At 32.4% G+C, this 24770-nt stretch overlaps 1 protein-coding gene across 1 annotated transcript in view; it reads right to left on the bottom strand.

The window, feature by feature from the left end:
- Positions 1-22968, bottom strand: part of LOC139523772 (protein turtle homolog B-like) — a 50090-nt gene extending 27122 nt beyond the window's left edge. Inside the window, exons 1-2 of the mRNA XM_071318021.1 lie at positions 22866-22968; positions 21321-21611 (exon numbers count right to left, since the gene is read on the bottom strand). Coding sequence (XP_071174122.1) covers positions 21321-21611; positions 22866-22929 — 355 coding nt within the window. The 5' untranslated portion in view covers positions 22930-22968. The remainder of the gene's footprint in view (positions 1-21320; positions 21612-22865) is intronic.
- Positions 22969-24770: the final 1802 nt, after the last annotated feature.

Genomic DNA, 24770 nt, shown 5'->3' with positions numbered 1-24770 from the left:
TCAAACAATCATTTATGTTTTTGTATAATGTATTTGTATCCGTATATAATAGTATTTGTATAGATCAGTGTACACTGCATGGCAAATGTAAGTTATACTTGCTATGTTTGCAGTATACTAGTATTTCATATTTAACTAAGTTTTTAATAGATTGTTTTTAAAATCATTCATTGTTGGATTTTAACAAACAATGCAGATCAAAGTTTATTTCTTGATTAAGTTATAATACATTAATTTTTTCTTCGGTTGTCTTTGTTTTTTCTTAATGCATGTATGAAAGAAAATTTGCATCTATACCTCTGCAGGTGGACTATCCGTACCAAGAGAATCATCAGCTCTGTAGTCATTACGTTCATACTGGACAGGTATGGTTTATAACAATCTTTTTTTTTTTACATTCACCTATTATGTATGTTTGTTTTATTTACACATCGTTGACAACAGGTTTAATCCACCATTTTCTACATATGAACATGCCTATACCAGGTCAGGAATATGGCAGTTGTTATCCATTCGTTTGATGTGTTTGGGATTGAGATTTTGCCATTTGATTACGGACTTTGATTTGAAATTTTCCTCGGAATTCGATATTTTTGTTATTCTACTTTTTTTCTAAAATTGTCTGTTTATAAATTATGAAATTATATGGAAACTAAAGTTTCAACTCTCTCAGGCAAAGTTGGCATTAGATGAATTTGGTTATTCTTATGCCTTTTTTTAGTTACATTATTTTGTATATTACTCTTCAACACTTTTCATCCCTGGCTTATAAAGAATTTGCTTTGAGCGTTCCTGACGAAAGTAAATCCAGAAAATTGCTTCAGACGCATAAAATTTACAACGTGTTGTTATCCTTTTTTTTCAATTCTTTTGTTTTCCATTTCTTTAGAGTTACTTTTGGTTTTAGAATTATGACCCCATCTTTGACCCAAGCTGAGTGCATGTTTATTCTGTTAATGAATACATAAACGATTTTATGAGCATACACGTAATAAGGGTAAAACTATATTAATAGTTCATATGTTAAACACTGGTGTCCTAATAATAGATGGAACAAATTGACCAAGCAACTTTGGACGAATTAGTTGGTACGAATCGAATTTGGAACGAATTATCCAGATACCTTTATCAGTATAGTCTGTGTTCGTCTTGCTAATGTGTTTCAATACTGCTGGTAAATATCATCTCATTTAGACAACCGGACGACACATTACCACTTATCGGTAACATATGCTATGAAATCTCCTTTTAGCTATTTTGAGCAATCAAAATATGTGAAATGAGGTTTGCGGAGGTTCTTAAATACAAACTTAAGGATAATGAACTGGTTTTTGGCGTTTTTTTTTCCATTCAGAAGAAGGCGAGCCTCACTTTGCACTTTAACTGACAGCAATGTACATTATTTCGTTGGTATTAGGGTTTTTTTTTTTTGTAAAGAAAGCACAAATTGTATCTTATTGTGTAAATGATTAGTACATATTATAAAATGTATTTAAAAGAAATATGTGCTGGCATGTCTGTTGTTATTTATGTATAATTGTCATTTTGTTTAGTTTCTTTTGTTACATCTTCTGACATCAGACTCGGACTTCTCTTAAACTGATTTTTTTAATGTACGTATTGTTATGCGTTTACTTTTCTACATTGGCAAACGGTATAGGGGAAGGTTGATATCTCATAAACATGTTTAACACCGCCGCATAGTTGCGCCTGTCCCAAATCAGGAGTCTCTGGCCTTTGGTAGTCTGGTATTATTTTTAACTTTAGCATACTAAATTATCACTGAACTAGTACATATATTTATGTAGGGGCCAGCAGAAGGACGCCTCCGGGTGCGGGAATTTCTCGCTGCATTGAAGACCTATTGGAGACCTTCTGCTGTTGTCTGTTATATGGTCGGGTTGTTGTCTCTTTGACATATTCCCCGTTTACATTCTCAATTTTATGTTAGTTTCAGTCATAGAAAATAGTACAATTTTATAATTTCGAAGCACACATTGAATATTTAAGTAAAAAACAAACTACAAAAATCTTAAACCATCCTATGTCATTTCAGTCGGAAACCGGGTTGAAATAGAACAAAAGAATCGAAGCTCTCTATTAGAGAAGGCGATAAACGTTTACTGTATTGTTTACTATAGTGACAAATTTTTAAAAAGTTAATAGAAACAAACAAAACTGCAATTTTCTTCTCAATTACGAGGTGTTTTATTTTAAAAACACCATTTGCATAAGTTTTCAATTTATCAAGTACATAGTTAAGCAGAACAATTAGATATCAAGTCGACGACATGGGTATCTTTCAAGTTGGATGACAAAAATGCATAACCTCCGATTTTTTTGAAAACATTACCACGGACGGAAAAGATATCAATCTATTAGTTCAGTAATTTTCGTGTCTGCCCTTCCATTATGTGACTGAAGAAAAAATTCCAAAAAATAGGTAACAATTGTATCGAAAAGAGAAAATCGAGTGCACCTTTTTATGTTAGGGCGTGTTTGAGTTGAGTATTTTGTCTTGATATCGTTCAAAGTAAGAATATTTCATACATCGTCTCGCTTCAGATTCTATCATTTTTATATATTAAAGCTACAGGTTGACTTTATAACACAAAAAAATAACAGTACTAAAAGATGAAATATATGGGTCAAGTGAAATACCTATCTAATGAGTCACACAAACAGGGAAGGTGTGTTCGAATAGCTATTTTTTTACTGAAAGTACTTGACGACAGTCTTACAAGTTGGATGATGAAAATGCATATCTTCGAAAAATTTTAATTTTTTGTGTGTGATAACTAGGGTTTATAGTCTTCAACCACTAAAAAAATCTAGTCTGCCCTTCCACGAAATATTTAATTAGATTTTTTTTAAATGTTTATGATTTTTCGAAAATTCCACCTAACAACCGATCAGACAATAGTTTTAAGTTGAATCAATGCAGACAATATCATTAACTGATGCTCATTAGCTAGTTGATACATTTGTCTTTTAAAATATAACTGACTTATAAGGATCGTATTGGTGCAATGTGGATAAATTTATCGGTTTCCAAGAGCAAAATTGGTAGCGCGTCATCGCTACAATGGCTTCCATTTTTACGATTGTGAAAATGAACTGGCGTAATGGGGAGATATTTTTGACGAAGTAGGATCCTGACTGATTTATTAACATGTAAACAACTATTTTAAGTGTCAACCCGAATGTCAGTATTTTAAGGGGCGTATGAAATTTGCGCCGATTTTTAAAATTTTCTTTCTTTCATTTGCGCTGATTTCATTTTTTCATTTGTGCCGATTTTATTTTTGCTTCTTATTAGATTTACAGGTCAGAAAATACTAGCACATGTACCATTGGTAAAATCTGGTTAAAAGTGTTGTTCACTTAGGTTTAATAAATAAGATAATTTTGATTGCACACTAAAACGGAAGGTCAATGTCCCGAAACATAAAAAATCAAATCTTACTGGTGTTACATAAAATCGTGTAAAGCTACAGTCACCACGGATTCAGTTGATGGTCTGACTACTGTCAAACCACAGAACGAGAGACAGAGGCGAAAGAACTACGAGTACGGTCAAGGAATAAGTCTGGAGATGTATCTAGTAGGCCTTCTTCCACCTCCCCGTGGTGAGCAGGGGACAACAGTTAACATGTTATAATTAACAATTCATAACATTTGTACAACTGGCTAACAGAACAGGTCTATAATGATAAATGAAAAAAAAACATGACTTGGATAGTGAGTTGTCTCATTAGCACTCATACCACATCTTCTTATATCTATTCACCTGTAATTTACCTATAAAAATATCGGCGCAAATGAAAGAAAATAATCGGCTCAAATGAAAGAAAATACGGCGCAAATGAAAGAAAAAAAATCGGCTCAAATGAAAGAAAATACGGCGCAAATGCAAAACGCCGATTTTAAGAGATAAACTAATCCATATATAAAGAATAAGGGAGCTACCATTTGATTTTTATGGGATGCTAGGATGAAATTAGAAAAAAAAGGTAGAATAGGAGTTTTGAGTGAAACACAGATGAGCAGCTTTGGGGGGAGCAGGATGACAATTTATGTTAAAAAAAAGTCTGGATAAACTAATAAAAAAGACAGGACAGAATAGATTGAAAAATAAAAAGGCAGGACAGAGATTACAACTAAAAACAAAATTCAGAACAGAATTTTTCATCCTAACACCATAAAAATCGAATGGGACCTCCCTAAGAAGATGTGGTATGAATGCAAATGAGACAACTCTCAGCAAGAGATCAAACGACGCAGAATTTTACAACTATAGTTAACAGTACGGCCTTTCAAACTTAGTAAAACCCTTTTGTCAAATTATATAGTTTAAAATTAGTAGTGGAGTGACAGATCAAGAAAAAGATGCTTATTTTACGACTTTAATGGACAGGCATACCTGCAGGCTAAAAACGATTTTTTGCAAAGCCAATACCATAAGCTAACTTTTTTGCCCGTTCGTAGACATTTCATACGGTGCAGTTTTTTATAAAATGAAAAGAAAAAAGACATTTGATTTTTTTTTTCAAGTTTCAAGATGGGGAAAAATTTGAGTTTTGATACTATTTTTTGTCTTTTGACATATGATTTTGCATTTTATACAGAGTTTAATTGTTTATTCATAATGTAAAACTAGAATTCCTCATCTTTTTTCTAAATTTTGTACATTTTCACTCAGTTTAGTGTATTATTCTAAAGAAGTGATTACAACATTTGTAAATTTAGATCACATTGATAATTTCATGATTTTCCGAATTAAAATGTTTTAAACTTCCTATTGTAAAGTTTCGAAGCCATTCCAAGTCAGTATTTCTTATAAATTAACTTAAATGAGGATTTTTAACTTTGCTTATAGTTCAATGAATATGATATGGACCTTCTCATTATTCTGATGCTCATTGAAAGATTGTAGTAATTTTTTCTAAACTTCTTGTCGACAAACTGCGAAAAGTCCTAGGAATTTTAAACAGAATGCATACTTGCTTTAAACATAAACCTGTTATCCCCATTTTATCTGGCTTTGGCATTACAACTACACCATTAGTGCGGCTCTAAAATTTGTATTGAAAATCCAAACTCTCATGGTTTTTGTGCATCCTATTCTGAAGTACGTACATATCGGAATAGTTTAGCAAATTTTGAAATAGACAGACTCCAAAACATGTCCTATGTACCTAATGGTATTGCTGTATTTAGAAAAGGTGGTCGTATTATACAGGAGGGAGCAGAAAATATTGACGTAAATGCTGAAACAATCGATGGTAAAAATACATTTCGCTCCATGGCTAGAGTTGTATTTCAGTATCAAATCGAATCATCAAACCCCCACATGAGTTCCATAATGGTTAAACGGGGACTATAAAGATCTTTGACGTTGAATGATTCGAATACCGATCGTATGGCATGTTAACCTTACGACAAGCCAACATAACGGTATGGACCTCCTCGTTATTCTAATGTTTATGGGAAGAATGTGTCTCGTTTCATCGAAAACCGGGATATATCTGTCCTGTCTTTGGTATTTATGCGACTTCTTTCGAGACAAAACTTAGATTCGATTTTTGGACCGGTTCTTACAAAAGGCTAAGTCTGAAATTTCGTCTGTAGCCTATGCTCCGATTATAGATGCCTAGCCTCGACATGGCAATAGTATTTACAACTATGAAACAATGTTAAGATATGTCAAAACGTGCTGGTCAAGAATATGCTTTGCAAACATTTGACAATTAATTGTATGCTGTTGCCCAAATGTAAAATTGTCTATTCCAGACGTGTTCGAGGATGATCTTTGGTATATGAGGCTAGCTCTCATGGCTCTTTTGTTTAATTTAAAAGCATTCTTCAATTGGTGTTGAGACGAAAATCGTTAATTAATATTGAACCAAATGTATGTCACATTTTATTTGCTGAAACACCCAAAAGCGCTGAAGGTATTTTTTTTTTTTTCTAATTTTCAAGAACATCTGTTGCCATTGTTTGAAGAATTCAGAAGACACTCTTGTAAACTATCACCAACCTTCGCATTTTGGGATATGTTTCTTCGTGCAGTTGAGATATTGTTACAGAACATTAGGGCTGAACGGAATGGGAAGTGGCTTTTACATTTGAAAATGGTAGCTGCAATGTTGCGATGCTTTTACCAATCGGACGAACTATGCTGGGTGGACACCAGCCTACATATTGGATATGTTGTATCTGTCAAACGGCAAATTCTGTCTTTATGTCAGGTGAGTTTTCAATCAGACATAAACATAGGGCCTTAGATTGAATCTGGAGAATTTGGCTACAGAGAAAACTATTATTAACCACGGATTATTAACCGGGATTAGCCACAGATGCAGAAATTGAACACGAAGAAAACAAGCCAACGGCAATGACACGAGACAAGAATGTCCCTGATTAGATAGGGTATATGCATTCAAATATGGCTGATCCATTTAACGTTGCCGATCATCCTTAACTATTAATAAATACTAGTATTTCTACAGAAATGAAAGCCTCAATAAATGTTCATGATTCTCTTCTTAAATCTCTTGAACGTGGCAACCAGATGGTTAAATCTTTTGTGGAAGGCTGCTCTAATGAGTCTATAACCCATGTCTTCTACAGTCCTACATGTATGTCGTGGTCTCCTCTCAATACTTTCGATGATACGACCAAGACATAAAACTGAAGTGTTAATCGGGTGACTTTGTTAAGGCACATATAAACCCAGTTAAAATAGTTCGTCGTGCTTTAGTTTTTGCTAATGTTCGTGAGATGAGACTGTAGTCAGGATATTGGCATATCCTATTGTTCCAATACCTTCAGCTCTGATGATGGTACCATGTGGAAATGTTGTAAATGTGATATAATTCATCTCCTTGAAGAGGAACTTTGTTCTTATTTCAATCTTCCAAGTTATGATAGTATTTATCAAAGGTACCAGGCTTATAACTTGATACACCAGACGCGCGTTTCGTCTACATAAGACTCACCAGTGACGCTCAGATCAAGATAGTTAGAAAGCCTAACAAGTATAAAGTTGAAGAGCATTGAGGACAAAAATTCCCAAACGTTGTGCCAAATCCGATAAGTTTTCAAACAGGAGATTAGGAATCGCTGTTAACATTGGAAGTGCATTAATCGCCTCATTGTGTGATCCGAAGGGAAAGTTCAGGTATCTTCATGATGATCTAATTAAGCTAAGGGTGGAGTTTGCCGCCACAAATGAAGCCAGTCTTGTGAAAACTCTCCAGTGTAAGAACATGTTTTTACAGCACATCCCACGTGCAATGCTTCAAACGAAAGTTTGGATAAACTCTCATATTGTTAAACCAGTGATCATACTTTCCACAGACTCTGGTTGGTAAGAGGGTAAATACAGTTTGCTCTTGGTTTTCTGTGAGGGACCTATGTCAGTAGATTTCCTTCAAGGCCTTGTTTGTACGTATACGGACATAGGGAAACAGCTGGCAATAACAACTGTGTATGCAACCAACAAAAATCCGTGTTTACCAGTATTTGTTCATGTGAAGGGTCTGATGGTTGTATAAATTATTTAACTCACCGAGCAATTTTGGAAGAAGACGACGATGAAAACGATGACTGATGTCAGGTTTTCGAAAGTTGTCATGTTCTTTGTTTGTTAAAATACACCATACAACCACTCTTTCTAAGGGGTACATGTGTGCTTTTGTAAGGCAAAGGCACATAAAACCTAAAAGGTTCATAGAGCTAGAATATACGATGAAACTTTAGTCCATCATTAAACTCATTTGATTTAATTGCCTTGAGAAATATTTGTGACTGGCAATAAATAAACATCAAAGCAAAAATCAAATTGACTTCGATTCTTTTTATAAATGCCGTAACATTCATAAATATTTCTTTAGAAGTACATGCGATGTAAAAAAAAAATGAATTGAGATTCGATTGTTCCATCTTCTATTTTGTTGCTAGTCTGAATTCCCTTTAAAATGTGCATTTAGTGGTTTTATTATTTTCAAATTAAATTGAAAATGAAGTGTCACAGTTTATTTCATTATGATTTTTTTGTTTAGTAACAATTCAGATATTTTTGAAAACTTTTTATAACCTCTTGTGAAATAAATTGACAATAGTGAGAAACTCAATCACGAACCTTTGACCTTTTTAAAAAAAATGCACCATATTTCAATTCTACGACCAGGCAAAAATTAAAGAATCATTATAAACATTTCTCTTTCCAAAAAGTCATAATGTAGCCTACAGGTAGGGTGGTCCATTAAAGTTGAAAATTGATGGCTTGGTCACTCCACTAAAGGGGCTTATGGCGTCTCTGAAGGCTCGTTAAAATTATTTAAAAGTTACCTTGAAAATAAGATGCAACATATAAAGATTGGCAACACTTACAGTGACTTGGAAATACTAATAAATGGGGTCCCCCAAGGGTCAATTCTTGGTCCAGTGTTGTTTAATATCTTTATAAATGATATTTGCTACTGTGTTCAAGACAGTACAATATATAATCATGCAGATGATAATGCCCTGTCTTACTGTGACAATAATGTAGATAATTTAGTAGAAACACTTGAAAATGACAGTGAAAAAATGATAAAATGGTTTTCACAAAATTTAATGAAAGCAAATCAGGATAAGTTCTAGGCCATTGCTATTGGGAAAAAGACTAAAAAATATAATTTAACTTTTAATTTAGAAGGCAATAAAATTGCATGTGATGAAGATGTTAAATCCCTTGGTGTAACGATAGAGTTTAAACTAAACTTTAATAAACATATCTCATAAATTTTTTAAAAAGCTTCTAAACAACTAAACATTCTTAAACGTATATATTGGCAAATATCTAAACAGATTAGGACGTTTAACAGCTTACTACTCTTTCATTAATCATTGTCCGGTAATTTGGCCTTTCTGTAATGGAGAAAATACGCAAATAATTGAAAAAAAGACAGGAAAGAGCTCTCCGCTTCAAATATGAATATAAAAAAGAAGATGTGGTATGATTGCCAATGAGACAACTGTCCACAAGAGACCAAAATGAAGACTATATAAGCAGTTATGAAATTTTACTTTTGACTTCTAAACTTCCATCTTTAATAATTCACAGACTCAGAACCATTGGAATTGAAACATTTAAAGTTGTACACAAGAAAAGTCCCAGTTATCTTCATGACCTAATAAATATTAAAACTCAACGTTATAATTTTAGATGTAAGAAACAGCTGACATACCGAAAGTTAAAACTACAGTGCTGCACAATTATGGAATGAGCTGCCAAACCACATAAGACAGGAAAATTCTTAAACTCAATTTTCCAATCTAATTCAGAACTTAGTCTAGAATGGCAGCGCATGCCAATGTAATGCATGCTATTAGTGATTTGAGCATAGCTTTGCTCCACCTTTTTTTAAATACTAAAATTAGCTAGCTATGATTTTATATTTTAATCTGCAGTATTATTTATTTGCTTATGTCATGTATGTGCGTTTAATATCCTGCTGTAATTTATGTACGTTTGTTATAATATGTGTGTTTAGTTTACATGTTATTTGCATGTGTGTAATTTATTATAATGTGGATTTTAAAAGCTCACTACAACTTGTGTTATTTTGTTAACTATGTATTTACAACAAACAAAACTTTGATTTGATTTGGATTGTCTGTAGGATTTTCAAACAGAACAAAAAAATCCAAAAAATCGATTGAAAGGGCACACTAAAAACAATTTGAGGTTGACGACTACTTATCATAGTTTTGCACATAAGAAAGGGAATTTAATTTTATTTAGGTGCACAAAAAGATGCACAAGTACAGTCTGTCATCAAGGGCTTAAGAAAAAAAAATGTTATTCAAACACACCTAATATGTTGTTACGTATCACTATAAATGTAATAAGACTTAATTCTCACTTGACCCATATATTTCGTTTTTTAATAGTGTTTTACCAATATATAGCCTAAATATATAAAAATAAAAGAATCTGAAGCGAGATAATGTATCAAATAATTTTGCTGTGTGCGTTTTCAAGACAAAACCGTCCACTCAAACACGACTGAAAAACGTGAACAAGTTGTACGCGACATCCCCTTTTCGGTAAAACTATTGCCCATTTATAGAATTTTCCCCAAAAAACTATTACCAGGGCAACAGATGCAAATTAATGCTGTAAATTAGTTTTGTAAACAATCAAACGGTTAATCGTCGGGAGGACAGAATATCGAATACCAAAAACCCTAACCAGGTAACCGGACCTTTTTTTATTTCGATAGATTTGATATGCATGTGTATTGATATCATTTAGAAAATTTGTTGAATTTTAAAAATAATCGCCGTGGTAATTCAATTATCAAGCACTGGCGTAGCACACGCTAACGTTGGTACAGTTCCGATCGTACCAATTTTTCTGCAGGTGCAAAAACAGTACCAAAAAAATCAAATTAAAGATAAAAAAAAACAATATGTTAGAATACTATGCAAACTTCTATACAATTAACGTTTTACGTTTATCTCTTAGTTTAAACATATTTATTTATAATGGATTGGGAATCAAATTATTGGAACTTTTTAATCCTTTCCCACATTGCGGGTGCGAGTGCTGCCTTGTACATATAGCGGCATTAGCCTGCTCTTTTTCGAAATCTACAAGGGTGTCTTTTACGTGCAAGAGATATGGTTCTCTCTTAACACGGGTCAGCCATTTATAGTCCCCTTCCGACGGACTATCAGTGTGTCCTCAAGACCATACCCGCACATGGTGTCAAGGGAGAGCCGAAAATTCAGTCCCTTTAATGTTCATCCCGAAACGGGAATCCAACCAGGAACCTTTGTTTAAGTAGTCCGATGCACTGACCACTACACCACGGCTCTCTTTTATCTCTGCTTGTTTTCTTAAAAAAAAACCTTCTCTCAACCTTAAAAGTACAGAGCAACGTCAACCTAAGTAACCGCAGTACCGTAATTCAGTTTATTACATTGGTTGCAATGAATTACATTGAATCCCAGTTAGATAAAAACCGATAATTTCACATGTGAAATAAACGTGGTTATTTCACTCTCTGACGCCATACAACAATATACAATTATGGCCCGTTGAAAAGGTGAATATCCAAAATTGTCAACACAAGAAGGTTATTTCAATGAGGGCACAGCCCGAAGTGAAATAACTTTTAAGGGTTGACAATTTTGGATATTCATCGATTCTAAGGGGCCAAAATTGTTTTATTATACCGAACTAACAGTGAAAGGGCCCTTTTAACACTTTCTATATTTTTTACATAACATTAGTCCAAATAATTATGACGCCTTGAAAGCTATTATAATTTTTTTCTTTGACGCCTTACGTCGAAGTAAGGCGTCAAAGAAAAAAAATTATAATAGCCTTTCAAGACGTCATAATTATTTGGACTAACATAACATGATAACAAACACAAGCTGACGTTTGAAAATAAGAATACATTTGTGTTCTAGAATTTCTCGAATGTTCAACAAAGATAGAATTTTTTTGTAAAATATGGCCCTGAAAAGGACCGTTTATATCATCGGCTGCTGGAACTATATTCATTTCCAAAGCCTTATTTACTCGTCTCTCGATGGGCTGTCAGTGTAACGTGAACGCTGCCATTTTGTTTATTTAAGTATGTGACGTCATTTTCATGGAAGATAACTCGAGTGCAAATCTAGACACTCAAAAGGTAATTCGCCAGTGAATAATAGGGTTATTCACCGCTGGTGTAATTTTTAAGGGTTATTCGTCCTCCCTTGCAATTAAATGAAAATCAACTGAATTATTTCACATGATAAGTTGATATCCAATGGAATTGTTTGTAATATACGTAAGGTATAATAATAGGCGTTGTCAAGACGTCGATAACGTCGGATCAAAACAAATTGTCAATGCGTAGGAAAAAGATATAGTTCCTTACATTTTCTACATTAATTTCATAAAAAAAAAGCCATTTGCCAATGTAATAAAAAGAATAACTATAATTATGATTTAAAAAAAATCAAAAAAAATCACTACTTAAATAAAATTATCAGTTTTATAGTGTTTTTTTCAAGGTATTTGGAATCATCTGATTTTATCTAGTTAGTGCAAAATAAATCTTATAAATTCACAATCTTTTGTAAGAAAAATTATGAATGTTGAAAATATAAAATTTCTAGAGAGTACCGTTTTCTGAGAAATTTCCAATGTCTTGTATCTTCAAAAGGTAAAAAAAAACTTTTATAACAAACTAAGACACTTTTCAAAAGCTAGTTGTTTTCCATCAGTTCACCATCTTTTATCATAATATCACAAATAGTACTAATGATGTCCGAATAAAGGGACGCACACCCTTCGTACATGAATATTAGATGTTCTGTGAAATACAGTATATGGACAATGATATTTTGAGATATTTCGGCCTTCAGCCATATCAATATTAATGTTCAGACTCTTTTGTAGTCAAAATTACGTAATCTCCGTGACAAATTTCCTTCCAAAAATGAATCTGAACACTTCGATTGACATAGTAGAAAAGAAAGGATATAGGCTATCCATCTATAACACACATGAGAGTCTGGTGGGTTTTCCAGATAAGAGAATGATGGGCAAAATGTGCCGAATAAAGGGCCATGGTTAAAAGTCAAAGTGAAAGTCAGTGAATGGATTGGAACCGATAAAACAGATTATTATTAGTGTTACTAGAACACACCCGTGATATCACGGGTCCGTGACTGAATTAAAGTATATAACTATGCGCAAGCCTTATTTTAGTATTAGTACTGTCATCTGATAAAGTCATGCCGATGATAAGATACACAATTTTCTCTGATTTCAAATCTTTCTGTTTGAACCCGTCGAACTGGAACTTATCAATTATAATTGGTAATATTAAATATTTGGAAAACAAAAGGTCCTGGAATGGAGTATTTTTTAATCAACAGCATTGTCCTATATTAGTTATAAATAAAGTTGAATTCTTTGATTCGCTGTTTTAATACGTCATGCCCGCTAACAAATTGAAACTTATTTTTAGTCCAGATTTTTAGTATTCGTATTGTTATCTTAGAAAGTCTTACGGATTAAAATACTACAATAGGTAACAATTTGACAATTTAGTAGTGTCAGAGACATATATACACATGTGTATATGTGTCTCTGGTAGTGTCAACCCTGTGATTATGACCCGTTTATATAGCATATTAATCCTGAAAACACCGTTTGGTGGTGCGCCTGTCAGATGCGGAACGTACAGATAAGGTAATCGGTAACAGGTGAATATACTATTGGTATCGATATCGGACTCGACCCGGAACTTCCTAATTATTGGCGATATTAATTACGTGGAAAACAAAAGGGCCTGGAGTGGTGTATTTTTTAATCTACACCTTTGTACTATATTAGTTGTATATAAAGTTGAATTCTTTGATTCGTCGTTTTTACGTGATGACGGCTGACAAATTGGACCTCGTAATTTTAGTATTATAGATATACTGTATGTAACGTCCGCAACTACAATGACGTTGCGCACGATGTTGGTACTTCTAAGCGTTTCATGACGTTCCTCGATCAAAATAAGGCGATTTCGACGTTTTCAAAGAAAGTTTTAGGCGTTCAAGCATATTATTGATCAGATCAATTTACTGTTGTGGATTTGGTAACCGATTTCGGTTTTTCTGAAAAAAGTATAGTTTTACAAATAAAACTCAAAGTGATCGTATAGATATTTATTTTAATGAATATTTATTTACAGGAGTTGTAAGTCTTTTCAGGTCATAATTGATAATTTTCCGGTCGGCAGCAGTTCACATTAATGAATCTGATAAATAAATTTCTAAATTTACACTGATTTATTTTCAATATAAAGTATTTTTTGAATTCATATTCTCCTATTGTTTCCATATTTATACATTTGTACATACTCCTTTTGTTGCATTTAGAATGAAATTCAAAACAGTGTGGCTGTGGCCATTGATTGACACATTAAATTCATCCATTGACTGGGACAATTTACGTGAACGTTTGTCTGTAACGACCACTGATCACGACGTACCTACGATAGACATTTAAACTGTGGGGTCACTAAAGGTTTCTTAACGCCTTTAATTATAAAATAATTCGAAAAATTAATCAGGAATAACCTTTATGTTTTGATTTATATAATTGATATAAATCAAAACATCGTGTTATCTCTGGTTAATTTTTTCGAATTACTTTATTGAGGTGTTGAGAACCTTTGGTGACCCCATAGTTTAAGTGTCTTTAAAAAGTACATAGTGAGCAGTGGTCGTTACATACAAACGTTCACCTAAATTGTCCCAGTCAATGGATGAATTTAATGTGTCAATCAATGGCCACAGCCACACTGTTTTGAATTTCATTCTCTTCCCGATTCCGTTTCCTGTCTATATTTTATCATCCCCGATGCTTTCTTTGTCGCAAAATATTTAAATTTTCTCGTTTCCGTTTTCCATTTTTGTGTCATATCCTTTGTTTGTTATAATTGCCAGCAATGGGTTTTCTCTATATTATTTAATTAACAAAAAAAAATCATTTTCATGTTACTTTTGACGATTTAAAACTTCCAGATAGACAATCTTCATTATATAAAACAAATATGCTAACAAAATCTGAGGTCCCGATATTATTTTTATATCAATCTCATTTGGTCAACATTTGAATTTAAATTAAACTAATAATAATTCCTTTCTCATACATTAGTTGTATCTTTTGATTGAGTTAAGCCTGCCAATTGATATTTTATCGTAAGTTTTTCTATGTTGTGATGTTATGCTATTGTTTCAGAAAAAAGGAAAAGGTTTGGATCCATTAAAACGTTTAATCCCGCTGCAAATGTTTGCACCTGTCCTAAGTCAGGAATCGGATGTACAGTAGTAGTCGTTTGTTTATGTAATTTATACGTGTTTCTAGTTTCTCGTTTTTTTATTTTATATAGATTAGACCGTTTGTTTTCCCGTTTGAATGGTTTTACACTAGTAATTTTGGGGCCCTTTATGGCTTGTTGTTCGGTGTGAGCCAAGGCTCCGTGTTGAAGGCCGTACATTGACCTATAATGGTTTACTTTTTTTACTTTTGTTATTTGGATGGAGAGTTGTCTCATTGGCACTCACACCACATCTTCCTATATCTATTTTTTTTTTATTCGAATTAAAGTGGAAACAGATAATTACGATATAAAATTAAAAATCATCTAGCATGTCATCAATTACGTTTTGCAAACGTTGGGACAAAACGGCTATTCTTTTTGAAACGATCTAAAACCCTTGGTACCTAACGAAAAAATACTAAACACAGTATTGTTAACAAAGAAAAACAGAAAATCTTTACTGTCAAGTTTCATTTTCTATGATCTAACTATGTTTATTTGATAGACAGCTTGTTAAAACCTCAATTTTAAAGAAAATACAGCGTTTTTTTCCGTTGGGACAAGATGGCTATACTTTTTGAAGTCATTCCAATTGAATAATACGAATGTTTTCCGGCAAAACAATATCATGAACCAGCAGAAAAATAAAAAAAACTTTCAAAATATAAAAAATATTTTTCCTCTCAGCTTTTTCAATTTCACGGTATAAATGCGCAAACCCGAAATATTTAAATTTAAATTTCGGTTCCTTTTTTCATTAATTTCAAGTCTAATGTAATGAATTCAATCAGAAATCACTGTATTTTATCAAACTGAGGGTCTACGTGTTTAATTTTTTTATGCTAATCTATAGCTATAGCAGAATGGAATTCGTACTAACATTGTGCATAACGTGAATACATTTGTTTCCATTATTATGCAATTTTAACATTATGATATCATGTTTTTGTTTTTATTTCGACAAACTTTACAAATTGAAACTTTATTTATATGAAATGTTGTTGACTCCGTTGGCACAGACAGGTCATCGTCATAGCAACATCATGGTTTCATAGAAACAATCCAAGTGCAAAAGGTTAACATTGGAGAATCTGGGGATTCGTTTTTGTTTTGAAAAAAAAACTTTCGATGCATTTCCGTCAAAAACTTTGGTTTTAATGAACATCATTCGTGCGTTTGGGGCATCGTAATTTCCGTTCCCCTGTTGAGCGAGTGGTTGGAATACTATGATGCTATATTGCACGTATTATTCGGCAAATTTCATAATTGACAATCAGCACAGCTAACATTAGGGAATTGTGAATAAGTACAAACAGAACAAACATTTCTAGTTTAATTTATACTGCACAATGACGATCAATATTTAAAGACGCTTGATGAACGTTAATAGTGCAGGGATACTGGCGATCCCCTCTATCTGGTAAATGACGTGATAAATTAAAGGCGCGCATAATTGATGAGGTTTTTTTTCGGTGAAGGACCAACTCGTAAGTGGTCCATTGGGCAGCTATCCAGTAAAGATAGTGTTAGGTACTGGCAGCTATCCAGTAAAGATAGTGTTAGGTACTATGCAGTTATATCTATTTTGCGTATTATTTGGGAATACGACATTTTGGAATTCAAGATGGCTTTTCCTTGTCGAAATGATGAATACTACTCTTCATTACGAAACTAAGAGATATAGTTAGACTAAAGAGTGGTGCATTTTTACTGATTTTTTTCAACTATCAATACAGAACCATTATACATTTGTACATAGAATATGTAAAAAACTTCTTTTTTTCATTAAAGATCTATTGAATGTCACTAGTACAAAATATAAATGTACTTAAACAAATAATCTATATTTCTATAAACAGAAACCAGGAAGAACATGAACCATATTTAAAATAATTGAAACTAGTACTCCTGATAATGTAGACTGTGACGTTGCCTGCAATCATAATGATTAAGAACCTGGTGCGATTGAACACTAACAACATCACGTTGTTGCATAGTCATGTAAATAGTCATTATGTTTGCATGAGTCTCTGCACTATTTAAAATATCTCAAATAAAGAATGAGATTTTTTCTGTGCCGTTGTCCCCTTTTATAACCGTTCTCTATGTCCTAAAAATTCACATTTAGGATATCTTGGGATAATGTGATATAATGTATACTGTATGTGTACATATGATTTGCGGAAGCAAACTACGTTAATAAATTTACTTTAAAAAAGTACAAAAGCATCATGTGGTTAGGATAGCGAGAAAGTTGTAATAACTTGCTGTACGGCGTTTTGGAGTTGCGGATATATAAAACGTTCCCTCAAACACAGAAATGGCAGGGTTCATGTTTTGATAATGGAAACCCTAAAACTAAATCGATCAGAAAACGGTAAACAATAACAATACATGGCAAATACTATTATTATCATTAAGACTGCAGGGCGAGTTGCAAATACCATATAAGAATGCCAAAAAACGACATTGGCAAGTTTCACATTTAAGTAAGGTAAGCTCCACAAATAATTCCGACAAAAATGTAAATAACTAGTGTACAATAGCATTTTATTGTTACGATTGATAAACTAGTTTTTCCATATTATCTAGAAATAAACTCATCATAGATACCAGGATTAGATTTTGTATTTTGCCCCAGACGCGCGTGTTGGCTACAAAAGACTCATCAGTGATGCTCGAATAAAAAAAAGTTAAAAAGGCCAAATAAAGAGCATTGAGGACCAAAATTCCTAAAAGTTTTGCCAAATACAGCTAAGGTAATCTATTCCTGAGTTAGAAAATCTTAGAATTTAAAAAAATGTATTGCTTGTTTAATGCATGGGCGTTGAACATCTTTTATGGAATAATTTTAAACCGATTTACATAATATTTAGTTTCTTTTTAAAGAAAATAAGATATTTGGCTTGAGCTCTTTTTGTGATGAATTTGAATTTGAGCTCACAATATATAAACTATAGAATGAAATTCAAAACAGTGTGGCTGTGGCCATTGATTGACACATTAAATTCATCCATTGACTGGGACAATTTACGTGAACGTTTGTCTGTAACGACCACTGTTCACGACGTACCTACGATAGACATTTAAACTGTGGGGTCACCAAAGGTTTCTTAACGCCTTTAATTTAAAATAATTCGAAAAAATAATCAGGAATAACCTTTATGTTTTGATTTATATAATTGATATAAATCAAAACATCGTGTTATCTCTGGTTAATTTTTTCGAATTACTTTATTGAGGTGTTGAGAACCTTTGGTGACCCCATAGTTTAAGTGTCTTTAAAAAGTACACAGTGAGCAGTGGTCGTTACAAACAAACGTTCACCTAAATTGTCCCAGTCAATTGATGAATTTAATGTGTCAACCAAAGGCCACAGCCACACTGTTTTTAATTTCATTCTATTTTAATTTACGATATGCGGGTAACACTTTTTATGAGAATAGAGAGATTTGACATACATTGTACAATGTTAAGATAAATTTTGTGAAATCTGTCAAAAATTACAAAGTATATCAATTGTTATCAAAATAAATTGCCTATACTTCTAAAAACACTTAAGAAATATTAATGTTCATCTATCAGGAATAGAGAACTAGAAATTGAGCTGCGTATAATTAGTTTGGTATATTTTTGCTAATATTTGCTGATATATATTTTTTTTAAATGTACACATGTAGACAAAAAAGATGAACTTGGTTAGATATTATTTTTCTTTATTGCTTAAAATCCTTTTTGTTTTGATAAGATATGTCCATTTAAAATGGTGTAAGCTAAATGTTTCATTTACTGTAACAACAGACCACATAAAGCTGAATTATGTATGCAAAATAAAATAATTATTTTGATTATTGTAAATAGCTATATGTTCACACTTTGAGCAGTTAACAAAATACTTAAATAGCAAGATGTCATCTGTATATGTATTATGGTATGTATCATAATCATGTGTATATGGTTCTGTTGTCTTTTTGTAATCATTGACGACTCATTCTGAATGATAATTGATGTCATGGAACTTTTGATTTTACTGCACCTCTCCTAAATCCATAAATGGCTTGTTTAAAGTTTCGCCTAAAATATTGTTAGCTCACCTGGCCTAAAAGGCCATGTGAGCTTTTCTCATCACTTGGCGTCCGTCGTCGTCGTCGTCTGTCGTCGTTAACAATTTTTCAAACATCTTCTCCTCTGAAACTACTGAATGGATTTGAATGAAACTTAGCATGATTGTTCCTTAGATTATCCTGCACAAAGTGTGTGCTTCGATTTTTGATCCGTCAAAAAACATGGCCGCCGTTACTTAAAATAGAACATAGGGGTCAAATGCAGTTTTTGGCTTATATCTCAAAAACGAAAGCATTTAGAGCAAATCTGACATGGGGTAAAAATGTTCATTTTGTCAAGATCTATCAGCCCTGAAATTTTCAGATGAATCAAACAAACCATTGTTGGGTTGCTGCCACTTAATTGGTAATTTTAAGGAAATTTTGCAGTTTTTGGTCATTATCTTGAATATTATTATAGATAAAGATAAACTGTAAACAGCAAAAATGATCAGCAAAGTAAGATCTACAAATAAGTTAATATGACCAAAATTGTCAATTGACCCCTTAAGGGGTAATTGTCCTTTAATGACAATTTTTCACAATTTGTTCATCACATTTGCTAACTTTAAAAAATCTTCTCCTCTGAAACTACTGAATGGATTTGGATGAAACTTAGCATGATTGTTCCTTAGATTATCCTGCACAAAGTGTGTGCTTCGATTTTTGATCCGTCAAAAAACATGGTCGCCGTTACTTAAAATAGAACATAGGGGTCAAATGCAGTTTTTGGCTTGTATCTCAAAAACGAAAGCATTTAGAGCAAATCTGACATGGGGTAAAAATGTTCATTTTGTCAAGATCTATCAGCCCTGAAATTTTCAGATGAATCAAACAAACCATTGTTGGGTTGCTGCCACTTAATTGGTAATTTTAAGGAAATTTTGCAGTTTTTGGTCATTATCTTGAATATTATTATAGATAAAGATAAACTGTAAACAGCAAAAATCATCAGCAAAGTAAGATCTACAAATTAAGTTAATATGACCAAAATTATCAATTGACCCCTTTAGGGGTTATTGTCCTTTAATGACAATTTTTCACAATTTGTTCATCATATTTGCTAACTTTAAAAAATCTTCTCCTCTAAAACTACTTAACCAAATTCAACCAAACTTCAACTGAATGATCAGTAGGGTGTATAAAATAAAGTTTGTGCTTCGATTTTTTATTTCGTCAAAAAACATGGCCGGCATGGCTAAAAATAGAACACAGGGTAAAATGCAGTTTTTGGCTTATATCTCAAAAACTCCAGCATTTAGAGCAAATAAGACAAGAAGTTAAAGTATTTATTAGGTCAAGGTCTACCTGTTCTGAAATTTTCAGCCGAATTGGGTAACTGGTTTTTCAGGTATAATGCCCCTGAATTGATGATTTTAAAGAAATTTTGCAGTTTTTGGTTATTATCTTGAATATTATTATAGATACAGATAAACTGTTAATAGCAAAAATGTTAAGCAAAGTAAGATCTACAAATAAGTCAATTTGACCAAAATTGTCAATTGACCCCTTAAGGAGTTATTGCCCTTTAAAGACTTTTTTCACAATTTGTTCATCATGTTGACTTACTTTAAAAAATCTTCTCCTTTGAAACTGCTGTATCAATTTCAGCCACACTTAGGCTAAATGAGTTTCAGAGTATCTAGTATAAATTTTATATTTCATTTCCTTGTATGTCAGAAACATAGCTCCTATGGCTAAAATAGAACATAGGAGAAAATGATTTTTTTTTTGCTTTTGAAGAAAATAGGACGATTCAAAGAACATTTAAATAAATTGAAAAGCCAAAATAATCATTGATGAGAGATTTAACCAAAAAAAATAAGGTGAGCGATTCAGGCTCTTGAGAGCCTCTTGTTTTTCATGTAGCAAGTTTATAATATTTTTATGCCCCACCTACGATAGAAGAGGGGCATTATGTTTTCTGGTATGTGCCTCCGTTCGTCCGTCCGTCCGTTCGTCCGTCCGCTTCAGGTTAAAGTTTTTGGTCAAGGTAGTTTTTGAAGAAGTTGAAGTCCAATCAACTTGAAACTTAGTACACATGTTCCCCATGATATTATCTTTCTAATTTTGCTGCCTAATTATAGTTTTGACCCCAATTTCATGGTCCACTGAATATAGAAAATGATAGTGCGAAGTTCAGGTTAAAGTTTTTGGTCAAGGTAGTTTTTGGTGAAGTTAAAGTTACATCAACTTGATCTATCTAATTCTAATTCCAAATTAAAGTTTTGACCCCAATTTCACGGTCCACTGAACATAGAAAATGATAGTGCGAGTGGGGCATTCGTGTACTATGGACACATTCTTGTTTTATGTAATACTGAAAGTAATAATAACTTACTTGTCATCCAAAACTGTTGTGTAGTGAATTCTGAAGGTGGACTCAAAAATTGTATTTTGACATAATATTCTGAACACATCTTTAGATTGTCGACCTCAAAGCTGGAGGATTTTGAAATGCTTATATCTTTATATTGTCTTCCAGAATCTAAATACATATCACCTTCTTTTGAAGTGTTAATAGAAATCCGAGACCAAGTTGCCCCTTCAATATTGGTAGGAATTTTCCATGCTATTTTAGCTGTTCTACCGATAAAATGTATTCTGACATCTTTCGGTGGATCTGGCTTTCCTGAAATCAACCAACAATTGGACTTTAAGGATGTTTGCTTGTCATGTTTTTGGAATTTCTGTCAGATTTTCGGAATCCTCTGGTTTTATCCATTTGAATGCCTTTAAAAATATTTGCCCATTAACCCTATTTTTCTTTTTATTAATCTTTGACATATATATTTATAAGCCATCTGTAAAAGTCTTATAAAATCTTTATTATTTTTTTATAGTTTTTGAGAACTTAAACTTGTCAATGATAAAGCTATAAAACATTTAGAGAGAATATTTTCCCGCCAAAATATTTATGGCTTATATCTCGAAAACAAGCACAGTGACCTATATTATATTTATTTCGCTCTTTTGTTTCCTTTATTAATTCCCTATCAATATATAATAATGTGATGAAATGCTAGTTATTTTGAAACCGAGTAACGAACATCCTTAATTCAATAATGTTGTAGAAATACATAATTGTATAGTTTAAGGACAGAAACTAAGGTTTTGACAGATGACAGAAGCTACAAATAGAAATGGTGAGTATATGTCAATGAGATAGATCCAAGCAAATAGATGAACTATGCGGAAGCACATTTAAGAAAATGCTGTATAAATTTCCGCATATTTTCATGGCGATGATGTTGCATTTTACGTCATTAAATTTCTATTGGAGAGTTGTCTTATTTGCAACACTAATATGATTAGTGTCAAATTTATAAATAACCTAATCAGTAGCTATCCCGTATAATCTTCCGAAAATCCAGATTATTCCTGCTATTGCTGGTTTCAAAAATTACTTTTCTTTACCGTACGGTGACTTATATTTGTTAAATTCTGTGACAATTTTGTCTCTTGTGGAGAGTTGTCTCATTGGCAATCATACCACATCTTCTTTTTTATATTTACATCCACTTTTCGTTTCTTGATAATATATTCGTTACTAGTTTAATACACGTCATCGGTTTGAAATATCACATATCTTTGAAAACAGAAACTTCACAAATTTTAAAATGAAAATACCAATACTGAAAAGGTTAAAAAAAAAAATACTTTCATAAATCCCCTAAAGCCAAGCTTTTCATTTGCTCACTCGCGTGTTTAAATCATCAAATGCAAGGAAATGCAATACCACGGATAGAGACAAGCATTACATATCATAGTGCAATAGCATATGCTAAACTACTCATGTCAAAGTTGTTTTGTTTTTTTAAAAACCCTGAATACATATAGACATCCTTTTGCTTCATAATAGTAAATATTCTTTGAAATTACTCACCAGTCGCCAGCTTAACTGAAAAACAACCAACGCTAAAAATTAAGAAAATGATAATTGACTCCATCGGTTTCTTATTAATAATAAACAACAACCGAATTTTGCGGAATACATGTAACTTTGATGTAGCCGGAAATCGTCTCTTTTGACGACAGGAAAAGGTAATCATTTATAAAATCTCTTTTCCGATTCTAAAACAAGTACCGAAACGTTTACTTGGTAAGGATATTAACTTCCTTATTGTTATCATTTAAGGAGGAGGTATTTAGAAATAATTAAAAAGTAAAAATTATCACTGTTAAATTATTATTTGACCTAAGATCCCAACTTGCTTTCAGAATTTCTTCAGATATACTTAAAAATCAAAGGAATTCCATGAATTAGTTCTTTTAAAAGTATTTATGTATGTATTTATTATAATTAATTAATTGATTAGTTGGTGTTTTAATTACCGTTTTTTGTTGTTGTTGAGAAAGCTGGAATGCCCAGACAGACAGACAGACAGGCGTATTATTTTACCAATATAATGCTAATCAAAGTAACTGTGAAATACTACATAAACAGTTTATTGATTTGTGTGTCCTTTGTTTCAGATAATTTATCTGAACTCAAATTATTTTTTTTTAGATTAAAATTAGAGTTGTTTCTCTTTTCACTTTAAAGAACTACTCTCCTTACAAAGTTAAATATCGATACATGTTTAAAGAAACCAATCTAGACCATAAACGGTTTTACAATTGAAGACGGATTATGTTGTGGGTAATGTTAGGAATAAAGTAAACTATAATATAATTTTATAATAAAATAACTTCGAGGACAATAATCAAAATTATGGTTATATAAAAAGTTCAATATCATTAAACCAATGTATAAAAACTGTCATATTCCTAACTTGGAACAGATATTTTCTTATTTAGAAAATGTTGGCTTAAACCTGGTTTTACAGTTAGCTGAACCTCTCACTTGTATGACAGTCGCACAAAATTCCATTAAATTGACAACACTCTGTGAAAAAATCCCGACATACATGTACACATGTACATGTAATGGGTCAAATATGTCAGAAATAGGGGTACAGCATTCAACATTATGTTATAATCTTAATCACTCAAAAAACAAAGAAATATATAAACAAAGAAAAACAAAAAGAGAGGATATTCTCATAATTATATTTTTTAAACAGGCAAGTGCTTTTAATCTCTATCGTGATGCTTTTGATTTCCGTCGCCACTCATATACAAGACAGTAACTCGTTAACCTCATTTTGATATTGCTATAGCATAGAATTTCAGTCAAACTGGACGTTTCAACCGGTCTATTCACGTCAGTTGTTATCTGTGACTGATAAGGAAAGCATAAGAACGACAGTTATTTGCTTTCAGTGTAGTCATTTTGTATTATGAATTCATACACCTTATCTTTTTTTTTTTATTATTTATATGTAAGATAAAAAGCATTTAAATTAACCCGATAGACTGTCACCCATGTGAGAGGTTCAATTTAGCCAGTTATAAAATCAAAAACCAGGTTTAATCCACCATTTTCTACACTAGAACATGTCTGTACCAAGTTAGGAATATGACAGTTGTCATCTTTTTCAGCCTTTGATTTTGCCATTTTATTGTGAAATTTCCGTTTTGAATTTGGCATCGGAGTTCGGTATTTTTGTTATTTTACTTTTTTTCTTACTTTCCCCCCAACAAATTAAAGTGTGCTCCGCCTTTAAATGTAAACTGTTTATGGTCTAGATTGGTTTCTTTTAAACGTTTATCGATATTTTACTTTGTTAAGGATAGTAATTTTTCAAGTGAAAAGAGATTCAACTCTAATATTAATATAATAAAAAGCAGTTTAAAATTAAATAAAGGCAAATAATCTGAAACAAACGACACATTAATTTCAATCAAC

The sequence above is a fragment of the Mytilus edulis genome, chromosome 5 (assembly GCF_963676685.1).
Source record: "Mytilus edulis chromosome 5, xbMytEdul2.2, whole genome shotgun sequence".
Classification (NCBI taxonomy): Eukaryota; Metazoa; Mollusca; class Bivalvia; order Mytilida; family Mytilidae; genus Mytilus; species Mytilus edulis.
This window is presented reverse-complemented; position numbering and strand designations above follow the sequence as displayed.